Below are 19,288 nucleotides of genomic sequence, written 5' to 3'. Positions count from 1 at the left end.
AGGTGTGCTAAGGCTTTATGCTTTTAGTGGGAGATGATATGCCCGTCCTTAGCGAGGTGCTCATAGGGTTAGGGTGTGCTAAGCAAAGAAAATTTCAATTAACGAACAATAGGTGCTTTTTCTTCCTTGGCCCATCTCAGCGCTATGTAGGCTCTCGGCCGTTACCTAAATTATCCTTATGTTCGTCCTCTCTACGGAAAGAAAGCGATTTTATGCCCTCTCGAAGGAAAACACGTTTGGGTCGACTGGAGCTCGACACGGAGCAAAATGTAGATGATCTCCACAAATGGGCGAGGTAGGAGGATGTGGTTGGAAGTTTTTTGACACGAGGCCTTGTGCAAAAGACGAGTACTTTAGAGCCCACCAGGAAAAGGATATTGGTTCGCATCTCTATATTGATCCGCGTCGCTTCTATGAAGTTTTCCTTGTCTCCGATTTTAAAGCTAAATGGATGACTGAATTTGTCGAAGCATCATTTGATATTTGCAGATTGACGTAATGCTATGAGGAGTTAGAGTCTTCTGCGGAAAAGACATTTCTTGTAGAGTTTTTTAGATCCTTTTGCTCTACTTTTTTTAGTATTCCTCACATAAGATCTTGGAAGAGCCGATGTTTCCTTCCGCTTTTCTTTCATATTTTCTTAAATCTTTTCGTTTTTTATCGGACCAAGAGAAAAAACTGTTAGACCTAAACTCTTTTAGGAAAAAAAAACAAATGCATATACAAATGTATGATGCATATATCATAAAGAAGGGATATGGAGCGGGTAGTGGGAATCGAACCCGCAACCCCATGGTTATGAGCCTTGTCAGCTACCAAACAGTTCCGAAGTTTTCCCCGGGGCCCTTAAATCATTGAATTTATAGGCATAGGGGCGTCCCAGGCAGTGGTTCATTCAATGAGAAAGAAAGACAGAAGGGCAGGATTCGTCGCGTCGGGCGAATTCATTCTGGGAAAAAAGGGAGAAGGGAGTCAACAGAGCTATGCGAAGGGGAGGAAGTCATGAGCTGAGCCGGGGGTCACTTTTCCCGATCCATCCCAAGACCTTCTCATCAGGAAGCCCGGAATCACTATTTAAGGTGCCCCATGGTTTCCCACCATTCCCTAATGTATTAGGAAAGTTAGTATAAGCATGTTGAGACATTTTAGTGGTATCAGTTGAAGGAACACCATTAATTACATTGGATTCCATCAAGTTTTGATTTCAGCAGCCATTAGCATAAAAATTCTCACTGACTTTCAAACAAAGGACCGTGGCAAGTTGTACGCTGGTCATCAAACATCAAAACATTTTCAATTTTCATTTCTATCGTTCGTGCAAGGTACTAAAATAAGAAGGGGATCACTTCACTCGCTAGCAAGCAAATGTGTGGATCAACTTAGACTTAAGCTAGAGCTGCTCCTTCTATCAACAGGAATGCGGGAAAAGCTTCTTCTGGACCCAGAGTCCCTAGCAGCCTTAAGCCCGTAAGCTAGTTCCTTTAGTTTAACTGGTTGCTTTATAGGTCAATTGAATCTTAGCCAGTTTCTTCTTACTCCTTTTGTTCCCCTCATCCGGCTCTCTGCAGGGGAATCTCCACTCACTGCTTCCCCTAATATCCCCCTTTACCACATCATGGGGGTTTACGGGAGATCCCAGAGACTCGCACGGAAAGGCTGCTATACCTTAACTACAAAGAAAGAAAAGACTATAGTAGTCACTGGACTGACTATAGTAGTCCGTCTGGCTACTCTTACTTAAATCATTACTCTTCATTTTCCCGTGCTCTAGCAATTGCGCTCCCTAGACCACTACCATTTAGTTAGGTATCCATAGTTACGGGAATTTAGCTGTGCCCCTACTCGGGCAGCGTGTGCTTTTTTCTGAGGAGGAAGTTTCTAAGAGTATCTAAGAGCTATCAGATGAGGCCATCCTACCAGGGAATTAATATCACAATTGGATTGAAACCTCACTAAAGCATATCTGGCTAGAACCACACGTGCAAGTTTCCCTGCATGTGGCTCGTCCGTGCTTTTATCCGAGGCGCTGCCCGCGACTCTGCATTCTGCATGGCACGTCCTCAGCGAGGTGCTCACAAGGGTAGGGTGTGAGCGTCTACGTTATACTGTGTTTAAAAAAAAGTTTCCACTAGCGAATTTAGGCAGGGTTAGGCACCATTTCGACGCAAATGATGCATGGATTTTTTGAATTTTATTTATTAAATAATTTATAAATTTAATTTTGCATTTCAAAAAATAACAAAACTAACATCTTGTCGTCCTCTAGGAGGACGGAAAGGTGATGTGGCAAACCGCCACTCGATCGCGAAGAACGGCGGGAAAGGCGGCAAGACCAATTTTGCATTTAGACCCTTACCATCCTCTGTAAGGGTGGCAAACGCCTAAAAACAAACTTTGTTGTGCTGTCCAGAAATTTTGCGGCATAGTACTAGACCAAAGGGGCCTATTAGTCAGCCTTCTCCATGCTTTACACACTGAAAAAAAAGTACAAGAGAAGAAAAAAACAAGGTTGAAAAGAACTCAAAGCCATGAGTTAAGGAGAAATAAATGGAGGTGGCTTCCATGAGGCATTTAACTTTTCTGTCACTTTTAAAATTAGTTGATAATAATTTTGTCATCTACTGTCTATAATATGTATACTATCTATAATGTGTAGGTACTCATGTTTCTATAACATATGGGTCCAATAATAAATTTGGTATAAGCAAATATAAGAGTGACGAAAAGTTAATTATTTCGGCCGATAGAAAGTGGATTTTTATCGGAGGCCCGCTAGGACGAGATCATTAGCCCCGGCGGCGTCGCGGCTGACGCAAGTCACGCAACGGACAAAGCAACCGCCGCCACACGAACAGCTCCACCCTCCCACCTCCACCTCCTCGAGCGCCACGAGAAAACCTTCGAGAACCTTCTAGAACCCTTCGTTGGGCCCTCTCCGCCCGCCCGCGCGCGAGAGGACGATGGAGGTCAGGGGTCTGGGGCAGCTCCTGGCCGCGCTCGCCGCGGCGCTCTTCGTCCGCGCCATCGCCGGCCCCGGCCCCGCGCTCCTCCCCACGGCGGCGGCGGAGGAGGACGATGACGAGGACGTGGAAGCCGGAGGGGAAGGAGGCGGCGTGCCCCCCGTGACGATAAGGTGGGCCCGCATCACCTGCGCCCTCAAGAACAAGCGCGGGGACGTGGTGAGTCGCTCCTGTCTGCCCGCAGCCCGCCTCCGCCTCGAATTCATCCGCTCCGTCTCGCCGCCGTGCGCGAGCCCTCGCATTGGTCGAAAAACTCATCCGCTTGGGATACCCAAATGCACCAGCCTGAGTGGCTGACACTGGGCCCCATGTCGATGTGGCAGTGGCACACTGGCACTCACGCTGCCGTGCTCACCTTGTCGATGAACAAGTAGCGATTTTGTTTCCACGATTGGCTAACGGGATAGCTAACTGCATCGAAATATGTTGAGATTGGCATGCCGTGTCTGCAGCTTCAATCTGTTGATGAACACACCGTGGTCGTGCATTCTGTATGTAGAATTGTAGATTGAAATCCATCGATAATCTCCCATATCTTGTTTATGTGCGTCTTTGTGATAACGTTTATAACGTGCTGCGCCATTGCCAGGCGAGGTTTTTGCTGTCAAATGCGTCCGGGGAGGCGAAACCAGGGCGGCTGCTCGCACTCATGGGGCCATCTGGGTCCGGTAAAACGACTCTGCTCAATGTGCTTGCTGGTCAGCTCACAGCATCCCCTTCTTTGCACCTTTCTGGGTATCTGTACATCAATGGCCGGCCTATGTCAGAACGTGGCCATAAGTAAGCCGTGCTTCTTCAGTTTGCTTTCATTTTACTCAGGTTTAAGGAGAAGAAACTATAGTAATTGCTTTTCCTTGTGTAGGATTGCTTACGTGAGGCAAGAGGACCTTTTCTTCTCACAGCTTACTGTTTGGGAAACGCTCTCGCTTGCTGCTGAACTTCAGCTTCCTGACACATTGACTCCTGAGAGGAAGGAAAGCTATGTTAATGACCTTTTGTTTCGGCTTGGGCTGGTAAGTTAACCATGATGGTTGAAAACTTGAAATATTTGAAGAAGCTGAACCAGATTTAATCAAGTGCTGGATAAGAACTTGTAGTTTCTAGTACTGGTGGCATGGAAAATCTGTCAAACCAACATGAAAAAGGGCATGATTACTCTGGTGACCGATTGATAGATGAGTAGTATGCTATGTTTTTCGATTGATGGAGGGCAACCTACACAATATCTGTCACTCTCAGTTCAATTATTTTCCTTTTTATTACTTTGTATCACCAGGTATTTATTTCTTATTATTATAACTGTTTGAAGGTTAACTGTGCTGACTCAATTGTGGGTGATGCCAAAGTACGTGGAATAAGTGGGGGTGAAAAGAAGCGTCTCTCACTTGCATGTGAACTGATTGCTAGCCCTTCTATCATCTTTGCAGATGAACCAACTACTGGTACTTTACCTAACAAGTAGATTTTTTTTTCTTTTCCTGGTTGAATAAGCTCTCTCTTTTCCTGTAAATGCTTTCTTTAGGAAAAACATGAATATTTTCATGACACACTGGAACAAATGTTCTCTTCAAATATACTGTTTGTTTGTAAATTAGTAGCCCTACTGGATTCAATCGGATAGTCATGTTAAAAAGCCTCAATTGGGATTTGGGATATCATCTTTTTCTCATGTCACAAGAATTGCTTGAAGAGGATGTGTGATTTGAGCTTCTCTTGTACGGAGACTGCTAGTCTAATGGTTAATACATGATGTACCATAATCTTGGCGCTATCTTGAAAATCTTTCTTTTTTCATACACCATCATATTGAGATTTGCTAAATCAGAATTGTCGTTGAATGCTCAGGACAAAATATATTATTATATGCTCCACAAGCTATATGTCTTCTGGTCAAGTCTTGAGCCATTTTTTTAGCCAAAAGTGTTGAGCTTTCATGGTTACAGTTAGCACATTTATAGGTGATTTGCATATGTTAAAACTGTAAGACATACATTTTGTTCATGTTTGTGGCCATCCTTTTAGGCCTTGATGCTTTCCAGGCAGAGAAGGTCATGGAGACTCTTAGACAGCTTGCAGAAGATGGACACACAGTGATCTGCTCTATACACCAGCCTAGAGGTTCAGTTTATGGCAAATTTGATGACATTGTACTACTGTCAGAGGGAGAAGTTGTATACATGGGGCCAGCAAAAGAGGAACCTCTAACGTACTTTGCGTCATTGGGGTAGTTATTCTGTTGCCCTTTCCTTTACTTAGCATTTCTTGGTGTTTGCAATGTGTGCGCTTCTTATTTATAATGTAATAAAATATTCTACTTCCATCTTGGTGCATAACTTTCCATAGCCTTTATTTATCCTTATTAGCAATACCATCTAGAATTTTAATGTATAGTAGTTAGAACTTTAGGCCTGCAAATTCTGGCCTGTATACCTGCTTACACCATGATATGGATTATTTTGCCTTTAAAAGTTTTTTTATCCACTATCAAATGTGTTGATTTGTATATGCTGTGCTGATTATTTTTTCTGCTTGCTATCATTACTAATCAATAACCTGAGTTTGATTACATTGTGTTCTCTTCAGGTATCATTGTCCAGATCATGCGAACCCTGCTGAGTTCTTGGCTGATCTCATTTCTGTGGATTATAGCTCTGCTGAAAGTGTGCAGTCATCACAGAAAAGGATTGCAAACCTTATTGAAGAATTTTCTAATCAGGTTACAATTGCTGAATGCAACAGTTCGGTAACAAAACCAGAGGGCTCTGAATTTTCTGCCAAATTTATTCAGAAGTCCAGCTTCAAGCATAGACGTGGGTGGTGGAGACAATTTCGTTTTCTGTTTAAGAGAGCATGGATGCAGGTTTGTTATGAAAATCCATTTGATTCTGTCTTGCAGCTTTCACTTTTAATCTGTTCCATCCACTGCTGTCTTAAAACAACTTATAAGTGTATGTATTCTTTGCTGTGAAAGTTATCAAATACTTATAAGGATTCCTTTCAAAATTTTCATTTTCCCATAGATTCGTTTAGCCTAAGTAAACTACATTTGTTATGTACATAACAAATTCAGGAGGATCAGGTCGCACGTGTTCCTAGATTTTTTACTTTGGAACCATGATTTAGCTTTTGCCAGGTCTATGCCTCCCATGAAACATACTTAACCCAAAAAAGACTTTCATTATGCTAATGAAAATATGAAGAATTGGATTGCTATTTGGCTAATGTTCAAGCCTTTAACAGTTTGTCTGGTTAGCTATGAGTTATCTGAGTGCAGTCGTGTAGATGGGATTTAGTTGAAGATCAACTGCCACACTATTGTATCTGATATCGGAATAGGACCTTCTGTATCTTAGGCTTTCCGTGATGGACCAACAAACAAAGTGAGAGCAAGAATGTCTGTTGCTTCAGCAATCATATTTGGATCTGTGTTCTGGCGAATGGGGAAAACTCAGACCTCCATACAAGACAGGATGGGCCTTCTTCAGGTAGAAACTATTGGATTTTTGATGACTCATTGAGTTGAATTTGCTCAGTTGCACACGTTTCAGATTTTGGACCTGTGCAGTATACTTCATCTCTTTAATGTTGAGTTTGCCCACAACTATTCCATTCTGGCTTTGAGAAAAACTTCTCAAAATGTTTTCCAACACTTTATGATGTTGATCTCTCCCTTTCTCAATTTATGAGTCAAGGTAACTGCTATAAACACAGCAATGGCTGCACTGACAAAGACGGTGGGAGTTTTCCCAAAAGAACGGGCTATCGTTGACAGAGAATGGGCAAAAGGTTCCTATGCACTAGGACCATACCTTTCTTCGAAGTTATTGGCCGAAATCCCCATTGGGGCAGCATTTCCATTGATATTTGGATCCATTCTATATCCAATGTCTAAACTTCATCCTACATTTTCTAGGTGAGAATCATTCTCTTTCAAATTTAGAGATGAATCTGATGAACCTAGTTGTATGTCATATACTCACATAGTAGAATGTTGACACTATTTTGTTTGAGCTCTATCTAAACTAATATTCCATGCTATGGTTTCAGATTTGCCAAGTTCTGTGGCATTGTGACTGTTGAATCATTTGCCGCATCAGCCATGGGTCTTACTGTTGGAGCTATGGTTCCCACAACAGAAGCTGCAATGGCCCTTGGACCATCCCTTATGACGGTTTTCATTGTTTTTGGAGGATACTATGTTAACCCTGATAATACCCCTGTCATTTTTCGCTGGATCCCCAGAGTGTCCCTAATTAGATGGTAATCCTCTTTTTTGTCCTTTTTAATTGGCTCCTGGGTGAGATGGGACTGTGGTAACAACCGTTTATTTTTCAACCTTGCCAGGGCCTTCCAAGGGCTTTGCATTAATGAGTTTAAAGGTTTGCAATTTGAGCAACAGCATTCCTATGACATTCAAACTGGTGAACAGGTATGGCTATTCATGTGCCAGTTTTTCACTTTTAGTGTCAAAACAACAGAGACACAAACTTGTTGGAGTGCCAGATAAATGTTGCTTAACCTAAGTTGATATTTGAATGCTAATATACTCAAATAGAACTTTGGTCCATATTAGACATTATTCAAGTATAGAATATTTATCAATATTTTATATCAAGGTAGAATCACACTCAAGTAAAAAATCTTAATAGAAAATTTCTTTGATTTTAATTGGGGCCTGTATAAAGAGGTGAACCTTTCGCGTATCTTTCTCTTTGGAGGGGAATGATCTGCTCTTGATGCATTTCTTCTGTGGCAGGCTCTTGAAAGGTTTTCATTAGGAGGAATCCGCATTGCAGACACGCTTGTTGCGCAGGGTAGAATTCTGATGTTCTGGTACTGGTTGACCTACCTTCTTCTGAAGAAAAATAGACCAAAGTACCAGCAGCTTCTACCGCCCTCCGAGGAAGACCAAAATAAGCGGAAAGTGAAGTGAGTGTGATCATCAACATTGGCACTTTGGCAGCAAAAAGGTAAGATGGCATTGGTATTAACAATTTCACACAATGGTCCTAATCTCATGAAATGTTGTTTTGTCGGATATACTGCAGTTAGAAACGTAAACACTGTATCATATTGAGCATTAGTATCTGTATGGGCCTTTTATTAGTTCTCCCTTTGTAGCGTCTGGATGGGACATTATAGCTTAAATAAATTTGAGATAATAAGCATTTTTTCTTTCTACAGTCCTGCATCTATAGAAGACCTATTTCTAGTCCTAGAATGACTGTCTTGTTATCAAGTACACGGTCTTTAGTTGCTCAGACGTGTCTTAGCTGTTATACCCACTTAGATTAGCACTGGTAGCTAGAAGGTAAGAAATGTGCAAGTTCTTATAAGGTTCGGTTGCTAGATACATTGTTTTAGAAATTTAGTTGAGAATGGCATGAACCAGAAATCATGACCCTGTTGTAAACTTCAAGATCCATCGTGTTTCTAGTGACCTCTTGGGACTTAACTCTGCAATTGCTTGAACACATTAGAGTAGTTCGAGACCCTGCCATGTGCCAACTGATGGCAGATAGGGATCCGCACGAGCATTCAGGCAATGTGATAAACAACTAGTAACCCAATATGATAGTACTGTAATTTCTCCTCTCTGACTATTCCTAATTGTTCTTCCCTTTTCTTTTTCTTATCAGAGAAGCTAGCTGCACCTTCAACACAGCATCTCGGCATGAGAGGATCCCTACATCATTCCGCAATATAATAATTCGCCGCCCAAGCCCATCACTTTGAAGAATTGAGCTAGTACATCAACTCGACTGAATTATTTCCTCATTCTTTTTTTGTCAGACAAGTGCTTGTAGAGTAGTATTCAAATCAATAATGGGAGATGGCCGATCACCAGACAGAGGCCGGTGTTAGTTGGAAGAGACAAGTCGCTGCATCGATGTGATTACTACTCGTATTATTGTTGCCATGATCCCTTCACTGTATCAAGTCTGATAAATCACCGGCCAAAAAATGTGCCATGTGGGCCTAGTACTGCTTGGTTGGGCACACGTGTCGCCGTGTGATTGGTCATACTGAGGACTAGTCGGTTAATCGTCACGCGTTTGCTTGTTCTTATATATAATCTACCCATTTGAGCTCGATTCATCAGCTTCATTTGCTTGATTGCTTCTTCTCTCGATCGCTTGCTACTTTGCCAGCAATTTGCGAAGAAAGTTTTGATTTTTTTTCTTTTGGAGGGCCATGTCGTTGTCGTCGTCGGTGTCACTGGTGATGTCGCCGGCCGAGCTCCGGCACGGGGCGTGGCGCGGCCCGGCGTTGAAGCCGAGGAGGAGGACGGCGGCGGCGCGGCGCCGGTGCGCGTTCCAGCGGGACCAGTACAGCGGCGGCACGCTGGTGGACGAGAGCATGGCGGTGCTCCGGCGGAGGATCCGGGAGGCGAGGATGGCGGAGACGAACTACGAGGCGCCGGCGGGGTGGTCGGCGTGGGAGAAGCGGTACTACCCGGCGTACGTCTCCGACGTGTCCGGCCTCGTCGGCGCGCTGCAGCTGCTGCTCATGGGCACCCGCCCCAGCCTCGCCATCGCCGCCGCCGCGCTGCTGCTCGCCAGCGTGCCGGTCTCCGCCGCCGCGGCGGCGCACCACCTGGCGCAGCTGGCGGCGGAGTCCGTCCTGCTCCTGCAGCACCACGTCCCTTGACCGGATCATCATATGTCGTCTCTTGCAGCTACTGCTGCTGTTTTGCATGAGAAATCGATTTCCATATTTGTAAAGAACACTGCATTATTTATTATTATCATTGATATTGCATTGTTAAAAGAAGCTACACGTAGAATATATGATATACTACACGCTTTCTGACATTGAGAGCCGATCATGTAGGATAGTTTGATCTTGAATTCGGCAGTAACACTAATAACCCAGATCTCCTTAAAAATTATTTTTAACACTAAAGGATAAAGGACAATAGAATAGTTGGTAAAGAAAACAAGATACGTGATGAAGTGATAGGTTCACTGTCATCACTATTACTTTTTTTAAAGGAGTATAGATAACCGTTGAGGTATGTAAAATTAGTCGATCACCAGAAAATACTATTAGTCGTTAGATGGACCGTCAGGTGGATATGGTTGAACAAGATGTGATATGATTATTATTATTTTTTGATTTGGAGATGTGATATGAAATTGAACACCGATCAGATACAACTGATGTCAAATATATTTCAAATGACGAAGCGGTAGCAAAGGAGTTTGAAATAGTATTCAAATATCACAGCCAACGCACGAATCCCACTTCTATGTGGAAAATGTTAATTGACAATTGGAAAAGGGATGACAATATGAGAAAAAATAATGTAGAAAGTCAAACAGATATGCTAAATAAAACGTGCAATTTGACCTCACTCAAGGAATCTTTAAGGGAAATTATATCCACAATTGGTTGGATATATAGAATATTCATTTCTGAAAGAAATTAAACCAGCAAAATAATTAGCGGTGGTGCGCGCTTGATCCAGGTGGGTCCAGCCATGACCTTGCTGTAGATTAATTCGCCCAACAAATACTAGGAGTATATATATAATACTGTAACACATGTAGTATGGTCAAAGGTAAAGCAAATCAGCATGGAAATAAAACAAAAAAAAAGCATGTCATTTGTGCGTCAGGCAGTATGTCACATGAAATTTATCTTCATATATTGTATGATTAATCAAACAAAACACAAACAGTAGGATCCACCCTTGCAAATAGCTAGCCTAGACACATAATATAATGAGCCATCTAATCAAAACTAGCTGCCAGCATTGTAGATCGGTACCGTTTTCTCCGATGCATCTAGGACGCCGGCGACATCATATATATATATATATATATATATATATATATATATATATATATATAAACATATGCATTAATCCATAGATAAGTTTAATTAGGACAAAAAATATCATAGTATAAAATAGATGTGACAAGTAACTAATTGAGATTCTCTGCATTAGCATATGCTAGAGTAACGGTATCATGAAGTTGGACTATTGTTTAATCGTTGGATAAAAATAGATGACCAGATCGAATGCTACGGTACCGTGTCACCGTTCATGGTATTTTCTACCGTTGCACATACGTGAACGATGTCTGCACGTATTACAGCGGACGATCCGGACTCGTAAGTAACTATGCTATGCTAGAAGAGAGTATATATTTTCCAAAATCCCTGTTACGATGAAGAATTTTGCAACGATTTTCGACCAATCTCAGTCAGAAAAAAAAAAGATGATGAACTGGTTTCATACCGTACCGTGTTCAATTTGACGACGTTTCAGAGGAGGATTTCCCCGTAATTACATGACATAATTAATGCATTAACATCTGTGATTGACAAAGTGGGCAAGCAGGATATAATTAACTGAGAAACGCGTTGTTTGCGTACGTGATGCAGTTGCTCCTTGAGCTTAGCTTATACGCTTACGGGTGGTAATAGATCCATGCTTTTAAAAAAATTAATTAAGGGTTAGATTTAAAATATGGTGGGCAGAAATTTTATAATATTTTGAGGTAATAATTTTAAATGGTTAAGTAGGTTGTGAAGATCCAAGGACCTTGATCCATTACCACTCTGTATATGGGTTCTGCGCGGTAGATTTATCGTCGCTGTTGTTTAATTAGGAGTTTTGTTGCATCCAAATTTTTAACTAAAAACTCCTTATTTTAGATTGGGATTCGTATTAGCCATCCCATTATAGCATCATCAACGAATTGGCTAAATTTCATTCCTGGAATTTTGTTTTGGGAAATCCTAAACAAAATTTGACTGTGACAAAATTTATCCCTTTAAAATATTGCTAAGATATGACCGGTTAGTTGGATCATATCTTCGTCCTCTTGTATCACGCACACGCCGGAAGGACCGAAGGAGTGGTGAACGTCAAATTGGTACCAAAAGTGACTCTGGACTTCTGAAGAGTGATTTTAACAAGAAGGGAACCCTAGTTTTTTGGGGTTTGTTCGGACCTAAAGCAGAGTGGAGTTAGGATTTAACGGCATTGGTGTCATCTCTATTATATTATTGGGTTATTTCATAAATATATATTAGAAAATATCAATTTGTAACGAAGATTATAAAAGATCATTGGTGTCATCTAACACCACGAAATAGCCCTGGCTCCGCCCCTCCGCGGCTGGAAGATTTGTTGAAAGGAGTTTTTTCACCAACATCCCCTGTTGGTGTTGCTGACAACCAATGCATTGCTAACTGTAGCTCGATGTGGATGTCCGCACCCAAAATGAGGTGATATAAGATTAATTATGTTTTTCATGTTAGATAGTTGAAAATAGATTTATTTAATTAGTTCAATAACTATTATATGAAAAGTTTTTCAAACAATATACAATTTAGCATGTTTGGAAACATATGCCCGTGATAATGCATAATTTATTGTTTTGTTAAAACTAACATGGGAGGAATGACTTATTAACGATGAAAAAATAATATGTGGATAAACTTTTATATACATGTTCTTAACGATGAAAAATTATTGGCAAAAATAAACTATGATGAAAAAATCTAAATATTTTTAAAATTTAATTTTTGGTTTATAAGGATAAGAATGAGGGCTCAAACTTCACACACATGAACGGGCTAGTCGTCCCCCATATATATATATATATATATATATATATATATATATATATATATATATATATATATATATATATATATATATATATATATGATTATTTGTTGTGCCAGCCAGCTAGGCGCTTACTTATAAGGCCAGTCTCAATACATTTTTATAGGGTGTCATGCACATTAAATAGGGTGTCATATTAGTAAAATTACTGACTTGACATGGTCATTAAATAAGAGAGTTTTATGAGATGAGAGATGAGTTTCATCCCCATAAAACACATCTAGCTTGGTTATCTAGTTTATAGTCTCGGTAACTATGTCATAAATCTATATAAAGCTATGTATTAAGACTGGCTTAGTGAAATAATGTGTTGCAACTTGCAAGCTACTACATGCTGGTGAAGAAGAAAAGTAGTGCAAGCAAAGCAATTAAGCAAGCAGAAAACCGGGGAGTTAAGGAAACGCGTTTCGTGTCCAACCAATCGCCGGCCGGCCGCCCAGCCACAATTCTAGCTAAGCTACTGTTGTACTCTTCGGTGACCATGTTGATGCACAGTTAATCATTTGTCTTATTTTTAAAAAATTTACATTATTATTATTATTTTATTATAATTAAATATATTCTAATTATAATTTATATCTTCACATATTTGCATAGAAATGTTTAAACTATACAAATAATCAAATATATACTATAACGACAATGTCTATCCGATAAAATATGAAGAGGGTAATGCTTACGACTTAGGCTAAGTTTGGCTGCCCCTTTTCCTTTTCTTTATACATTCAATCTATCTTGTTTTTCGTGTACACGCTTTCTAAATAGTTATACGGTGAATTTTTTAAAAATTTTTTATATGATAGTTGCTTAAAAATCATATTAAGCTATTATATATTTTTTATAATTCATAATTCATTAATTATGTATTAATATATTAGTATTTTTTCGGTGCCGCGTAACTGAACCTCATCTCGCACGCCGAACGCGGGCTTACGACGCCAACTTATCCGCCACTCTAATTGATGAATAGCAACAGCGCTGCATATATGCGTACACACAAAAGCACAGCACGATACAGCAATTTCCAACGAATTTCGATCTCTTTCTCTCAACGCGTATATCCGGCCGGCGTCACATCGTCCAATCCAACTGTGTCGCACTTAATTTCCTATGTACCAGCCGCCATATTTTTATTTATACTTATACCTATAAATCATAATTTAAATTGTTAAATTTTGAATCTAGAGTTATTTTTGTTTTTTTATCGTAGTTTGTTTTCTACCATTTGCTTTTATATCGCTAAAAATACTTATGTAAAAGTTTTAATCGTTGAATTGTTTCGCTTATGCTTATAAAAGAAAAGAAAAATATGAATCTAAAAAATGTACGAGAAACACTTAGGGGTCTTCTGACTAGCTTCGGTGGACTGGTCGGCCTATGCTCGAATTCTCACTTCTACCTATTTAATTGATATTAGTTCCTTCCCTAATATTTAAGTTTTTTGAGTCTATAAATCTAGCTACGCCATTTTCACAACTAGCTCTATGTTTCTGTCATGACCCTATTTTTGGTACAACTGCTTGTCCGAGAATTTTTTGAAAATGGGTAGTTTTAATAGCGGCATAAATCCATGAAATTGGATCATACATAAATAACATATGAATAAATTATATTTACATTTTTATTAAATTTAAAATTTTAAATCACTTTAATTTAGCTTACAAACTGTAAATTTAGTATATATGAGCCATACCAAACACAACCTATATACGCTCATTTTCATATGTGTAAATGATGGATTCTACATGGCTCTACTTATCCGAATTTAAATTCTAGTATACGTAAGTACGTTTATAATAGAGATTTGATGGGATCAAGGAGCAGGAATTTAGTTTATGTTATTGATTTACCGTTGGTCTCTTGAGCTTGAGCATTTCCGATGGAGAAACACTCACGTTTATATGTGCGTGCATCTTCAAAAATAACAATTGTAGTCGAACATCAAATAATTAGCTATTACCTGCATGGTATTAATATTTAGTGTATAAAATGAATCTGAAAGTGGCTATGTAAGAATGGCTCCTTAATAGATCTTTCATAAAATTCTATACTATCATTTTCTCGTATATATAATTATAAAATGCAGGAGCAAATCGGAGTTCTAAATAACAAGGAGATCGAAAAGAAAAAGAGGGACTCCCTCTATCTCCATCCTAAAATATAAAACGTATATACGTAAATGAAACAATTATGCCTGTCATTTTTAAAGGTGGCTTCTATTGATAATTTAGAACAGAAGAATTAAAATAACTTTGGGACGACATGATCATATGGAGCCTGTTATTATATGCATATCTAGAAGAAGTCTCCTTTATGTTAAAAAAAACTGTGTTATTTTATTTGTGTATATTGACCCAAGACTATCCTGAAATCCTGAATGCCACAATGCTTGGACTTTGTAATAAAAAAAAATTGCAAAATTGAAGGGAATCACACGGAATCATCCATGGAACGTTCCTGCCACGCGTACCTTAATTTTGCCCCTTTTTTTTCTTACATTTTTTTCCAACAAGGACGCACTATATATATATAAACCCAACCAGCACAAGCTCCAAATCAATCCATCTCTTCAATCTCATTCATTCCTCCTCGACTAATTCGCGAATTCTGATCCTGATTCTCTCGTGAATTGCGTTGTCTGAATCAGAATCACTGAATTCGTATTCTTGGAATCCCAAGAAGAAGAAGAAAAATGCAACTTGCGAGCTGCGAGTTCCCGGCCGCCGTGGTCCGCCGTGCCGGACCAGCGCTGCCATGCCGGCGTCGAACCAGGACGACACTGAGGAGGCCGGCGTGGGCGAGGCCGTCCCGGCGAGACGGCGCGGAGTTCTCGGGCGGCGGTGGAGGGGGCGCGGTGGACGAGGGGATGGTGGTGCTGCGGCGGAGGATCCACGAGATGAGGGCGGCGGAGCGCGGGTGGGAGCCACCGGCGGAGTGGGCGGCGTGGGAGAAGGAGTGGTACGGGAGGTACGACGCCGACGTGTGCGCGGCGGTGGGCGCCGTGCAGGCGTTCCTGATGAGGTCCCGCCCGGGCGTCGGCGTCGGGATCGTGGCGGCGGTGGCGGTGAGCGTCCCGGCCTCCGCCTTGCTCCTCCTCTTCCACCTCCTCCATGCCTCCCAGGCTCTCCTCGCCAACTAATTAATTGTTCTTCATTTCTACTACTACTCATTTTATTTTTTTATTTTTTATCTAATAAAGACTAGTAGTAGTAGATAGTGTTTTTTATTTTGTTTATCATCTTAATTATTACAGGATAAAAAAAGACTATTAGTATATGAGCATTGAGCAATTCTGTAATATAACATAATGTTCAAGTGAGCTAGCATGGCAGGACTTGGGCCAAATGGTCATGCATGTTTCTTCTCTCATTTTTTGTTAGTGCATGTTTGGATCTGAGTATCTTAAAATTTTCCCGTGGAGCGATCATGAGATGAGAAATAAAGTCTAAAATAAAATGATGCAAAAGTGTAGTGAAAAGACATGAAATGCAGCTCACCATTATAATAACCGGGCCGGCTCGCAATGGAGGCCCATAAAAACGATCGAAGACGCAGCCGGCCCACAAACGAGTTGCATCATGGAGTATATACCCTAACCCTAACACCGCCGCCTCGAGCGATCACCGTCGACCGTGCCGGCTCGCCGCCGGTGACAGCTCGGCGGCGCATGCACAAGCATCAACGGTACGCATGCACGTACGTTTTTCTCACTCCCGTTTTTACTACGCTAGCCACAGATGGAACCGGACAAAATGCACGTTCCTCTCTTATTTACTTGCTAGGAGTTCAGTGGCGGATCTAGCCAACGAGATTAGAGAGCTCTGAATAACTTTAGATAGAGTTTCAGTCTCTCTTTCTATTAATCTTTGCTATAAAATCTTAGAAGGATTTTCATGAGGGCTCCAATAGCTTAAGGGGGTAGTGAGGGCTCGAGCCCTCGTCTCATGTTGGATCCATCTCTGAGGGGGTTGATTGTCCGGGAGCAAAAAATAATGTGTTCTTAGCGAAAAAATTGCAAAACTAGAAAATAAATTATGACAAAAAAAATTTAAAATCAACATCAAATTTAAGTATAAATTTCAAATTGAGACTTGCCTGTATAATAAGAGAAAAGATTGCTAACGGTGTATATCCAACTTCACCAAATTTCAACGGAGATTGAATGCAAATCAGACAGATAACCACGAGGAACCTAATTAGCTACACATGCATTACAACACCAGGGTAAAGTAAAATACAAAGTTGAGAGCAGAGCATCTTCCAGAGAATTCATCAGGTAAATTAGTTCAGTTACAGTAATTAATGGTTTACAAATCTCTTACATTTGAGATCTAATAACACTTCTTTGAATAATGTTCTCTTCATTATGGATCCAACATGGAGAAAAAACTAGACAACACTCCTCCCTTCTTTGAATTAATTAAGAAAGTTCATTCTCTTCTCCTTTAATTTGCCGGCCACCTGCGACGACGCGAAGCTTTCCATGCAAGTGCCTCCCGTATTTCTCCCCTTCCAAATATTCGACATCATCACATGTCAGTAATGCTACAACAAGACAAGCATAATTACTGTGTAAGAATCATTAATTAACAGCAAAAAAACACATCTCTTCGGACGAAGAACGATAAACATGAGCACATGACGCACGGTTGCCAACAAGGCTAATAACTACGGTACATCTACATATACTGTCAGATACCAGTATATAATACTCCAGTATACATATACATAAACAGAAGAACATGTGATGACTGACGACGAATTGAAGCAAGTAACGAGACACTCGACAGCATCTACTGTAGATCCAAGCATGAGGTTAGTATATCATATCTGATGCAAATCTTATCTTCAGACAGGTGAGAAAAAGAAGAAAAATATTGGCCACAATTTAGGTGAGCAATGTAAGTAGATCTATAGATACAGATAGGGAGCTAGAGATCAAGGTGTGTGCAATAAGAAGACGAAAGCAAGATCTATAACATCGAGTCCCCACAAGCAGATGTGCAACACTCTAGTACAAACAGTGAAGGAATAACCCAACAGTGACATAACATCTCACCAAACAAAGGAATAAAGCCAGCAGAAAAGTACCATTCAACGCACTGATAAAAGCACCAGCCTGAATCTTTGATTAGCTAGGCAGATTATACTTTAGATTGAATAAAACAATACATATATACTAGAAAGAAATAAACTTCAGGAGTAAAATATAATAAGTGGCCGGACAGATAACTACAGCAGCCAGCAGGTGACAATCAAAACGCTGCTGCAGATATGTTCACATATTGCTTGCTCCTGCTGAAGCACAAGCATTATGAAATATGGATCAATATCGTCAGATCTGAAACATGGGGAAACAAGGAGAATAAATCCAGCATAAAACATGGAGCAAATATGCAATCTATCAGCAGTGACATATGGGATCAAGATGCAGAGCTCCCTTCAATCCAAAGAGTGGTCAGCAAGGGGATGATGCAGCTCCTTGGTCATGCAAACCACAAGCCTATCTCAAAAGCCTCAAATATCACACACATGAAACACTCCTTTTTTTTTTCCTGATGATGAGATAGGATAGTGGGAACCATGAACAAGCAGCTGTGCCACCCTTCAGATGAACCTTTCATTGGAGTGAAAAGGAGCTCCACTTCAGAACCAAAACGCAACCAGAGATTGATTCAGTCAAGAACAACGAACCAAGAAACGAAGTACAGATCGAGCAAGAGAGATCTGAAACACCATGACAGCTTAGCATCAACAAAGACAGGATTGCAGTATCAAAAGTACATAGAAAAACCAGCTTCAGAAACACATACTGTCACAAAAAAGAAACTAAACTATGCATATACTGAAAGACTGGAAAGACTGTGGATCAAAAGAGCCATGAAATCTACATCTACCCCTAGAGAGGGAGAGAGATGGAAGAACTATTGTTTGATGCTGTTGATGTGTGAAGGGCTGCAGGAGGAAGGGGTGCTTTTATAGAGGGGTGAAGGGAGCCTGTTTGGAATGCATTTATGCCTGCCATTTATGAGTCCTTCCACCCCCCCCCCCCCCCTTGCCACCCCTGTTTCTTACCTTCTTTCTTCTTTTATTTTTCTACCATGAGTGACAACTATCTCATTTAATTCTTTCTTCTAAATATAGCTAGGTGGAATCTAAATTATGAATAAATACCATATATGTATGTAGATCATGGAACGGTCTAGATTTCGATTGAGATTCCACTCAAAACTATCCATCTCTTTTTGAATGAATTCCAATTTGTATTCATACTTGCATCCTAAACTGTATTTGTACTTAAACTATTTTCTATATAATATTTAATACTTAATTTAAAATGTAGATACTTTCAAATTGTATTTATATTTTCACTCTTTGTCTTAATATTACTTATTTTGACTGGAATGTTTCCAAACTGCACTTATAGATAGACTATTAACTCAATACTAATTATTTTTAATGTTTTAATCCTAAGTTTTGAATAATTTTTCTAAATTGTATTTACACATGTACTATTTTTTGTATATCTCTTTATTTTTAATTCCGAGTTGTATTTCAAATCAATTCTATAAATGACTTTTTTTGCTAGTATTATTGTACATACATGGTTGAGCGCAAATAT

The 19,288-nt window shown here is 40.2% G+C and overlaps 3 protein-coding genes across 3 annotated transcripts; all 3 read left to right on the top strand.

The window, feature by feature from the left end:
- The first annotated feature begins 2,805 nt into the window (after positions 1-2,805).
- LOC102699358 (ABC transporter G family member 7) lies at positions 2,806-8,746 on the top strand. Its single transcript, XM_040525346.1, has 12 exons — positions 2,806-3,179; positions 3,610-3,800; positions 3,883-4,033; positions 4,330-4,462; positions 5,043-5,244; positions 5,604-5,880; positions 6,374-6,505; positions 6,713-6,933; positions 7,068-7,280; positions 7,365-7,449; positions 7,777-7,990; positions 8,660-8,746. Exons 1-11 carry the CDS (start codon positions 2,961-2,963, stop codon positions 7,951-7,953), a joined length of 2,001 nt encoding a protein of 666 aa, XP_040381280.1. The 5' UTR covers positions 2,806-2,960; the 3' UTR covers positions 7,954-7,990; positions 8,660-8,746.
- Positions 8,747-9,200: 454 nt separating this feature from the next.
- On the top strand, positions 9,201-10,145 carry LOC102701761. Its single transcript, XM_006643644.3, has one exon. The coding sequence runs from the start codon at positions 9,216-9,218 to the stop codon at positions 9,669-9,671; it is 456 nt and encodes a 151-aa protein (XP_006643707.1). The 5' UTR covers positions 9,201-9,215; the 3' UTR covers positions 9,672-10,145.
- A 5,061-nt stretch (positions 10,146-15,206) lies between these two features.
- Positions 15,207-16,033, top strand: LOC121053239. Its single transcript, XM_040519813.1, has one exon. The coding sequence runs from the start codon at positions 15,359-15,361 to the stop codon at positions 15,803-15,805; it is 447 nt and encodes a 148-aa protein (XP_040375747.1). The 5' UTR covers positions 15,207-15,358; the 3' UTR covers positions 15,806-16,033.
- Positions 16,034-19,288: the final 3,255 nt, after the last annotated feature.

The sequence above is a fragment of the Oryza brachyantha genome, chromosome 1 (genome assembly GCF_000231095.2).
Source record: "Oryza brachyantha chromosome 1, ObraRS2, whole genome shotgun sequence".
In the NCBI taxonomy this organism is placed as follows: Eukaryota; Viridiplantae; Streptophyta; class Magnoliopsida; order Poales; family Poaceae; genus Oryza; species Oryza brachyantha.
The sequence above is the reverse complement of the archived record's forward strand: the minus strand, read 5'-3'. Positions and strand labels throughout refer to the sequence as shown.

Excerpts from the sequence above, each read along its gene's own strand:
- LOC102699358 (XM_040525346.1), top strand. The coding sequence starts at position 2,961 with ATGGAGGTCAGGGGTCTGGGGCAGCTCCTGGCCGCGCTCGCCGCGGCG. Across the intron at positions 7,281-7,364 it reads AGAGTGTCCCTAATTAGATG|GGCCTTCCAAGGGCTTTGCA; the intron begins GTAATCCTCTTT and ends CAACCTTGCCAG. Across the intron at positions 7,450-7,776 it reads ACATTCAAACTGGTGAACAG|GCTCTTGAAAGGTTTTCATT; the intron begins GTATGGCTATTC and ends CTTCTGTGGCAG.
- LOC102701761 (XM_006643644.3), top strand. The coding sequence starts at position 9,216 with ATGTCGTTGTCGTCGTCGGTGTCACTGGTGATGTCGCCGGCCGAGCTC.
- LOC121053239 (XM_040519813.1), top strand. The coding sequence starts at position 15,359 with ATGCAACTTGCGAGCTGCGAGTTCCCGGCCGCCGTGGTCCGCCGTGCC.